We start from the raw sequence: 9,369 nt of genomic DNA on the forward strand, positions 1-9,369 counted from the left end.
GTTTGAGGGTTCTTTGTTTTCGAGTTTTCGGGGTTTAGTTTTTATCTCCATCTTTTGTACTCTTCATTCTTTTGCCATTATAGTAAATTTATCTTTGCCCGTGGTTTTTTATCCTCTTTTGAGGGGTTTTTCCACGTTAAATTTGTGTGTTCATCTTCTCAATTTCTTCTACTATTTTTACTTGTTTGTTGCTTAATCGGGACGATCCTAACAATATTACTCCAACTAGAAGTTCTGATTTTCAACGCCCCATGCTTTACGTTTGTATGTATGAACATTATTAACTTGGAAGTTTCCCTGACCCTGCACATGGGGTGGTTCCATTTTTGTCTCTTTCGTATCATGGACGTTTGTTTGATATTTTTATGTGCGTAATAATTGATATTCTGCATTTCATTTATATTTATAAATCGATCAAACATAGTGAGCAAAAGAGAGAGATGGATACAAAGCAAAAGAGAATTCGTGTGTTAATGTTCCCATGGTTAGCTCATGGCCATATTTCATCCTTCTTAGAGCTAGCCAAGAAGCTCATGAACCAAAACTTGTACGTTTACTTCTGTTCCACCGCTACAAATCTTGATTCCATCAAGCCAAAAATTTCACCTAATCACTCACTTTCAATTCAATTCATTGAGTTCAAGCTGCCATTGTTGCCTGAGCTTCCTTCTTACCATGACACCACCAAAGGATTGCCAACCCATCTATTGAACGCCCTATTTAAAGCCGTCGAAATGTCCGGTGATGGGTTTGCCACAATATTGAAAACCCATAACCCGGATTTGCTTATTTATGATTTGCATCAACCCTGGGCACCTACACTTGCTTCCTCACTCAACATACCTGCCATATTTTTCTACACAGCTTCTGCAGCTGGGCCTTTTTTCGCATTTCATGCATGGAAGAAACTTAAAAGGGAGGAGTTTCCCTCTCCTGAATTTTACATAAACGATTACTTTATGCCAACAAAAAGCTCCAGAAACGAGTTTGGGCGTACTCCACCTGATTCCAGTAATACAGAAAAGATTTTTCAGCCCTTTAAACACTCTTTGGATATCATTTTGGTTAAGAGTTTTAGGGAGCTTGAAGGGAAATACATGGACTATCTTTCGATCCTATTAAACAAGAAGGTAGTTCCAACAGGTCCACTAGTTCGAGACGCCATTGAAGAACACCATGAGAACGAGAAAGAGATACTTGAATGGCTTACCAAGAAGAGAAAAGCCTCCACCGTGTTCGTTTCCTTCGGGAGTGAGTATTATCTCTCGAATAAAGAAAGGGAAGCCATTGCTGAGGGGCTTGAGCTTAGTGAGGTGAACTTCATTTGGGTCCTCAGATTCCCTGTTGGAGATAAAGATAAACCCAAACTTGAAGAGGCATTACCTGAAGGATATCTGGAAAGGATTGGTGAGAGAGGGCTGATGGTGGAAGATTGGGCACCACAGGCGAAAATACTGCAACACTCGAGCATTGGGGGATTTGTGAGTCACTGTGGGTGGAGCTCTGTAATGGAAAGCTTGAAATTTGGAGTTCCAATCATAGCAATGCCTATGCGTATGCATATTGACCAGCCATGGAATGCTAGGCTTGTACAAGATGTTGGTGTTGGAGTAGAGGTAAAGAGAGGTAAGGATGGGAGCATTGAAAGAGAAGAGATAGTCAAAGTGATCAAACAAGTGGTGGGAGAGAAAGATGGGGAGAATATAAGAAATAAAGCTAGAGAAATGAGTAACAACATTAAAATCAAAAGAGATGAAGAGATGGATGAAGTAGTACAAGAATTTAACCAAATTCTACATAAAGCAGGGTTGAAGGTTCATGATAAAAAAGTAAATGTTTGACAGTTTAATTAGGGGACAAACAAATAAGGTTGAGGTTTGATGAAGTCTCTTCTTTTTGGTTTCATCACTTTCCCTGTGATGGAAATCTTAAAGAGTAATGGAGAGATCTTATGACAGGCTTTGTTGAATAAAGTGGAAGCTTCATTGATTGTGTTACGATTTGTATGTCATTGTCCATCTTCGGGTTTGCTGGTTTTGTTTGGCTTAAATCTTCTTTTCGAAGTTGTAGTTTTTGTATGTTCCATTTTAAGATATTTAAAATTGGGACAAGTGGAGCTGAGAGTAAAACTTAAATTGGACTAATATTTTAAATTAACATTTTAAACCACATTTCTTAAATTTAAATCAAATCCAAAACCACCTCTTTTCTCCCCCAACAAGTGCCCAATTTTTGTTCAGATAAGTTGAATCATTCAACATATATACTCAAATAAGCTCTAGCTTTTAACTTAATACTCAAATCAATCTTTTAATATTTAGATACAAATTCAAAGTATATATCAAAAGTTAAAATTATTATTTTTAAGTGTTATAGCCAATGAAACTAAGTAATTGAAACAAATATAAAATACAGAACAACTAAATCGACAGCTCAACCAATTTAATCTCGAGTTTTATTTATTATATCTGCACCAATAAATATATATATATATGAATGGATAAACACAACAATCAAATTAGTGAAATGCATGTTTTTACCCTATTTAATAATGCATCCTTCCATCATAAACATGCTCTTTGCATTTACATTTCATTTAATAAAACCATAGCCTACATAAACATTATATTTGATAAAAAGGTTTACTCATATATAAATTAAAAGAATAAATATATATCAAAATTTATATGAAGTATTGAATATATTCTTTTAAAATTGTTCTAGTTAAAAGAAAATTAAGTAAATTATTCATCAACGTTGCTCTAGAATATAAATAAACATAATATTAAATAAATATATAATTTTAAAATTCCCATAAATAAATTTAAAAATAAATAAACGAATGTAAAAATATATGGTTGAACCAGAAATTCAGATTTTCAACGCCCCTGCTTCACGTTTGTATGAACATTATTAGGGTGGGTCAATGCTATAAAGGAAGTTTACCTCACCCTCATATATATCATGCAGATGAGATGGGTACATTTTGTGCGAATAAAGTAAAAAAGAGTAAATTATTTTATTAAAAAATCATACAAGGTCCAATTCTTAGAAAAGATTAAAAGGGTTATAGTTATCTCGCTTAAAATTTAATCTCTTGGATAGAATATTCTTCCAATGTATTTTAACAGCACAATATATCATTACAAATTTATCTTACAAAACATTGAAAGAGAAACAATAAATAACACATTTTAACGAGGTACAACAAATTGTGTCTATATCCTCAAACACTACCAAATATATTTCATTGCAAACATACAGGTGAAAAATTACGAGAGGAAAAAATTGCAATGGCAAATTTTGGGATGAGTTAGATGGGGAGAGACCATCTCTACTTACAGTAGTACAAGAACTCCACAACCTTGTACTTTTTAGATGTGGGATTGTGTTATTTCAACAAATCTACACTTTAGCAATTTTTCACATCTTCAATCTCCTTGCAAAATAACATTTGATGGTGCCTTCAAAATTCAAACTTCAAGTTTAAACATTGATCAACTCCAAACATAATTGAAACTTGACCGCAGTCACAACCTTAGTCATCATATTTGCAGGATTCTCAGTGGTTAAAAATTTCTAGATCTTTACTGCACCTTCTTCCAAAATCTCTCATACAAAATGATATAGGACATTAATGTGTTTCATCCTTGCATGATAAACTTGATTCTTTGCCAACTTAATAGTACTTTGATTATCACAATGCACTTTAACATACTTCTACTTAATTTCTAGTTCACCAAGCAACCCTTGAAGCCAAATCATCTCTGTGATTGTCATATACTCCACTTCTGTAGTAGATAAGCCAATTGTTGGTTGTTGACTACCTATAAACGTGTTATCATTTATAGTATAAATATCAGACCAAAAATATATAATTAAATCGATTATGTCCACAAGCATACAAGTCAAATTGTAATATAATAAAGTTTACAATGAAACACTAATAAGTATTTCGAGGATCGTACTCAAGAAATTGCATATTGGAGAAACTATTATTAAATTAATTATAGAAAATAATTACTAATCTAATCGAGTCACAAATTAGTAATGTTAATCCAAATTAATATTTTAATTAAACCAATAAACCTAAATTAACCTAATGTAATTTCCTATTCTTAATGTCAACAATGCAAGCCTCTAGCATATAATCAATTAAATCTCTAATTATCTAATTAAATAATTAATTATCCTCGATTTATTTATTTATCACCCTTAGTTAATAATACCCTTCCGGTCTCATCTTCACTAAAGATTATCACCTAAGTCACCCTTCCAAACTCTTCCTAGGCATACGGGTACACTTCCAATCTCACCTGTCTTGATATTCCATAGGGGCATCACTCCCTAATATACTAAGTACTCTTGAATAAACAACTAATTTTAGATAAATAATCACTTAACAAATAAATTAGTTTATTAATCTAATCATGCGAGATATAAAATAAGCACAATAATCTATTCAATTATTCATACAAACACTAATTGATAAGGTTAACAAAAATATAAATAAAAGAACAAGAGATAGGAGAAAGCTCATAAATATATTTGAGTGCAGTGCCGGAGTAATCTCCACTTACAATTATCTTCACATCGGACTAGAAAGTTCCAACTAAGCGAACATAAAAAGAAAATACAAAGAATTGCTCCTCGGCATGGCGTCAAGTGCTTTCACGGCCTTGGCAACTTCGTTGCCCTATTGAGCTCACTTATCCCACGGCCCGATTATCATCCATTGTATTCTTGGGCCTGAATTAACATTCTACACACTTAAATAGCCCATTAGTCACTCATAAGGCCCGAATCAGCCTTCCGGGTATCAAAATAGCAGAAAATGCGTAAAAACACTTATTTTATTAATATTTGGTTCTTAATCTACTAAAAATGAAGATACAATAATTAATTATCAAATGCCAAGAAAATAAACTCGTTGTAATAACCCGATTTTCAGCGTACCGAAAATGATAGTTTCAGAACTCCATTTTCCAATGATCGAGTCAGTAAATATTATTTATTAATATTCATGAGATTATTATAGTATTATACTGAATTCTAGTTAATAATTTTAGTTATGTGAAAAGTTAGTCAAGGTACAAGTGTATCGGTTCAAAAGTCAATAGTGTTGGAAATTGAGGTATTGAGATATCGTTTCTGTAAATTTAGCTCGTAATTAAATAGGTAAATTAAATTTTGATCCAAAAATTTCACTAATTTGATGGTTAAGTGAAGTACAATGATTAAATCATAAAAACAGTAAAAGTTAATCACTATTAATTTCTATTTGTTAAAAAGCTTAAAAAGTGAATGTGTAAGGGTTTAAATGGGAATTTGACCATATTATTTTGAGGTGGACAATTAATTCCTGTAAAGTTATGAATTGCATGTTAATTTAAGATTAAAAAGGTAATTAAATAAATGTTCAAACATTAAAAAAGAAAAAAAAAAGAAGTCATCATCTCCTTCATTTGCACCGAATCCACCATGGCGAGCTCTTCCTCTTTAGATGTAATCGAAGCCCATCTTTAGTAAGTTGTACATTTTATTATTAAGTGATGAAAATTAAAATAAATTTGAGATTCATTTAAATAGAATTTTATTTCGTTAAAATATGAATATCTCTTTTTCCTTTTTACCCTCTTCCATAACAAATATATTATTTAAAATTTTGTTCAATTTAGAATTTTTTTGATTGAAATGATGAAAACCTTTCATTTTCTTTTCAAAGAATGGTTTAAATTCCAATGTACATGAATAATAGTCAAAACGATTTACGTGGATTTCATATGGTTTTTAATACCACATAAGCTTTTGGCTGTTCCAAACAAAAGTGATTTTACCCCACCAATCCTGCGTAAAATGCTTTAAAAACATAACAATCATATCTGAAACTCCCAAATAGACAAAATCTCTTACCAACCCAACAATTCATAATCGTAAACAAAACATTAAAACCATAATTGCTGAACTACAAAAAGATGCCATCTTAATAATATGAGTTCGATTCAAAATGAAAAAGGCAAATTTCTCAGTAGAAGAAGCCAAGTACTTTCCCACCAACATTCTTTCTTCTGGCTTCTTCATGGTCCATAATTCCAGCTGATGTTGTGAGCACAATATAACCAAACTGCAATCATAACAATCCACAATATACACAACTCAATTTTCTTTCCATTCAACAACCTTATAGCTAATGCCAAACAAGACATCTACTCGGATTCCGATACAACAAGTTGCAGTCCCTTACTACTTGACTTCAACGACACAACATTCCCTACAACTTTTGTAATGCTTCGTGTAATTACACATTCAATTACAAAATTCATTACGATTTTCATAACGTTTTATGCAATTACACAAAACATTAGCCAATCATACAAATTATTACAACATCTGTACTTGTGTGATTGCACAAAATATTAACAAATTACACAAATTATTACAATCTTACAACATTTTGCTACATTTGGTAAGTGTATTATGTTTTAGTATATGGGTTAGAAATAAACTTATTCAATTAGTAATATTTAACCATTCCCATGACTTAATTTTAGCTAAAAGAAAAAAAAATTATTTATTTTGAATACTCATCTTTCTAATTTCATGTTCAAATTTGTACTAACTATTCTTTATTTTATGTCCAACTATTGTAATACATTTGTAATAAACAAGCTTTTTCCGAATATTATTACACCATTAACCAATCAAGACATTTGTGTAACATAAATTACACAAAACATTATCCAACTAAACAAATTGTTACAAATTGTGTAATATTTTATATAACATTGGAGCTGATGAGAAGCTCAAATTATTACAAAACATTACTCCTTTTAGAATTATCATCAAATTTTGTTTCCGCCATTAAATGTATTTTGATCTTTTCTTCAGACAAACACATACCAGTTCTTATGAATGCATTTCCATAAAAGTCATACTTATGTTTGTAAACTAACCTGAACTTGAGCTTCCATAAATGCATTTCCAGTATAAGGAAAACATTATACATAGAGATTAAAAGACTGAAAAGTTTCTAAGCTAACCTGTCTTGAAGGAAGCAACCGAGCAGTCCAACCCTCAATCTCCTTAACACCGACATCAAAACGAGGACTGATCACCCCACACTTGTTCAGCCTCCCATTCAATTCAACCACAATTTTACCAGATCTATGATCATCAACATACTCAAACTCCCCAATATAACCTGCAATGCCAATCAAAAACCTAATGTATTAGCATCTTCATATTACCATGAATCAGATAAAAAATTATGTAGCTTGTCTGACACAAATCCAACATGAGCACAGAGATATGAAGCTACAAGTGCTTGTAAAAGCTTAGATAAAGTTTAACTTATCCATATATGATACGAACCCAACCCTAACATGCATGCCCAACCTAGGTTTAAAATAGAACAAAGAAAAAAGGTAGACTATATAACCTGCAATGCCAGTGAAACCTAAACGTACCTGCATCTTCATATTACAATAAATCAAATCATAACCTATGTTGCTCACCCAACACATACACAACATGAATACGTAAATATAACAATCTAAATGCTATTTAAATTTTATAAAAGAAAAAATTGAACTTATCAACATCCAACACATGCCCGCATCTACACTCACACCTATACCCGTGTACTGTAAATTACAACTTGAATGAAGGATAAAAGGTAGAGATCATATAGAAACTTACCATGTTTCTGCATGACCAAAAGGAACTTAATGATCACCTTCGAGGACGGTCGGATCATGACCTGTCGTTTGCCCCTCTTCTCTGCATTGTACATGCTCTTGAGTGCATCATTCAAAACGCTCACCCTCACCATTCTTCCAAATACAAGCTGCTGCTGCAGATTTTTACATGAAATATGTAACAATGAAGCATTCATCTATATAATATTCAATTTTACATCCTTTTTATGATGAAATTAAGATCCAACAATCTACACGCATAAATCAAATTCGAAATGTAGAAAGTGAAGAATTCAGTTTCAACCAAAACCCTGGTTTTCTTTTTCTATTAAAAATGAGCAACCATCTATATCATATTCAAATCAAAATTTTTTTTTCTGATGAAAATATAGTCCAACAATCTACATAGGCTATTCGAAACATGGAAAGTGAAGAATTCAGTTACAACCAACACCCATATTCACTTTTTCTAGTAACAAGTATGCATCACTCTAGATAGTACTCAAATCCAAATCTTTTTTATGATGAAACTAAAGTCCAACAGTCTTTACAGACGATTCAAATCCGAAACGTAGAAACTAAAGAATTAGGTTTCAACAATCTACAAAGGTGATTCAAATTCGAAACGTAGAAAATGACGACTTCGGTTTCAAACAAAACCCAGATTTTCTATTGCTAGCTAGCATATAGGCACGCAGAAGGGTGGGAAATGTTAAAAGCACTCATTTAAGAAAACCAAACACTAAGAGTTCTTTCTTAACTTTCCTATAAGCCTAAAGAAAACCATTTCAGTTTTGCTTTTGAAAATGGAATATAAGATCAGTAACAAAAATTTAACAATATAAAAAGCATGTGCATAAAGATCTACGAACGGTGAATAGAAAAAACAAAACGACAAAGAAAAAAGAGAGGAGCGTCTAGCATACCTGAAAACCACAAAAAAGAAATAGCAGCTGCGTCAAAGTTGCTTGAGGAGAGTGAAGAGGGACAAATAATTAGGGTTTTTGCCTTTTAAAGGGGCGGGTGCAACATAGTAAGACTTTTAGGGCTTAGGGTTTTATGCGGGCCTTCTGGAATCATCAGAACAAATTATACGAAAGCCTCACCCAGTTAAGCTGTTTGGGCCTAAAATAAAGCATCGATTCAACTCTTATCAGATTTAAACAAAGTAAAATGTCAATCACGCCTTCGGCTTTGTGGGTTATGTTTAAAGTTATTATAATTTGAGTCGTCTTTTTTATAAAAAAAAAATTGATACAAATTACAAATGAAAAAATAAGACGATAATCATAGAATTTAAACCCTATTTTTTGAAATCTTAATAAGAGATTTAATCATTGCGGTTTATAACGTTTGGGTTTTTTTTCTAGATTTAGTATATAATATTTTTCTCTTATTTTTAAAGATAAATTCATTCAATGAATGAAATCATATAATTTAAAAAAATAAATAACAAATATTCATCGTAGATGATGAATGACAAGTTCCATTAACACAACAAAGGTTTTAGCCACAGCATCAATAAAATATTATGACATGTTGATAAATGACTTTATCACAACTCAAGCACAACGTATCTTAAATGATTACAAGCACTTAATACGATATGGAAATCAACTCTAGATAGTCCAAAGCAACGAGCAAAATTCAACAAAATAATCAAGCATTCACC

At 31.9% G+C, this 9,369-nt stretch overlaps 2 protein-coding genes across 3 annotated transcripts; one reads left to right on the forward strand and one right to left on the reverse strand.

The window, feature by feature from the left end:
* The first annotated feature begins 371 nt into the window (after nucleotides 1-371).
* Nucleotides 372-2,135, forward strand: LOC107918182 (UDP-glucosyltransferase 29). Its single transcript, XM_016847713.2, has one exon. It carries the CDS (start codon nucleotides 441-443, stop codon nucleotides 1,839-1,841), a length of 1,401 nt encoding a protein of 466 aa, XP_016703202.1. The 5' UTR covers nucleotides 372-440; the 3' UTR covers nucleotides 1,842-2,135.
* A 3,748-nt stretch (nucleotides 2,136-5,883) lies between these two features.
* LOC107918144 (40S ribosomal protein S15a-1) lies at nucleotides 5,884-8,906 on the reverse strand. 2 transcript variants are annotated; one of them, XM_016847675.2, is made up of 4 exons: nucleotides 8,624-8,906; nucleotides 7,699-7,852; nucleotides 7,041-7,201; nucleotides 5,884-6,124 (listed from the first exon to the last, which is right to left on the reverse strand). In XM_016847675.2, the coding sequence occupies exons 2-4, from the start codon at nucleotides 7,829-7,831 to the stop codon at nucleotides 6,026-6,028; spliced, it is 393 nt and encodes a 130-aa protein (XP_016703164.1). In that variant the 5' UTR covers nucleotides 7,832-7,852; nucleotides 8,624-8,906; the 3' UTR covers nucleotides 5,884-6,025. The 2 variants fall into 2 exon arrangements, with proteins under 2 accessions (XP_016703164.1, XP_016703165.1); XM_016847676.2 differs by having other exon boundaries at nucleotides 7,699-7,849; nucleotides 8,624-8,755.
* Nucleotides 8,907-9,369: the final 463 nt, after the last annotated feature.

The sequence above is a fragment of the Gossypium hirsutum genome, chromosome A01, assembly GCF_007990345.1.
Source record: "Gossypium hirsutum isolate 1008001.06 chromosome A01, Gossypium_hirsutum_v2.1, whole genome shotgun sequence".
Classification (NCBI taxonomy): Eukaryota; Viridiplantae; Streptophyta; class Magnoliopsida; order Malvales; family Malvaceae; genus Gossypium; species Gossypium hirsutum.

Bases quoted from the DNA above. Each gene is read 5' to 3' on its own strand.
- LOC107918182 (XM_016847713.2), top strand. From the start codon at position 441: ATGGATACAAAGCAAAAGAGAATTCGTGTGTTAATGTTCCCATGGTTA.
- LOC107918144 (XM_016847675.2), bottom strand. From the start codon at position 7,831: ATGGTGAGGGTGAGCGTTTTGAATGATGCACTCAAGAGCATGTACAAT. The intron at 7,202-7,698 runs GTAAGTTTCTAT...TTGGCATTGCAG, and splicing joins TTTGGTCATGCAGAAACATG to GTTATATTGGGGAGTTTGAG. The intron at 6,125-7,040 runs GTTAGCTTAGAA...TTATGATTGCAG, and splicing joins GGTTGCTTCCTTCAAGACAG to TTTGGTTATATTGTGCTCAC.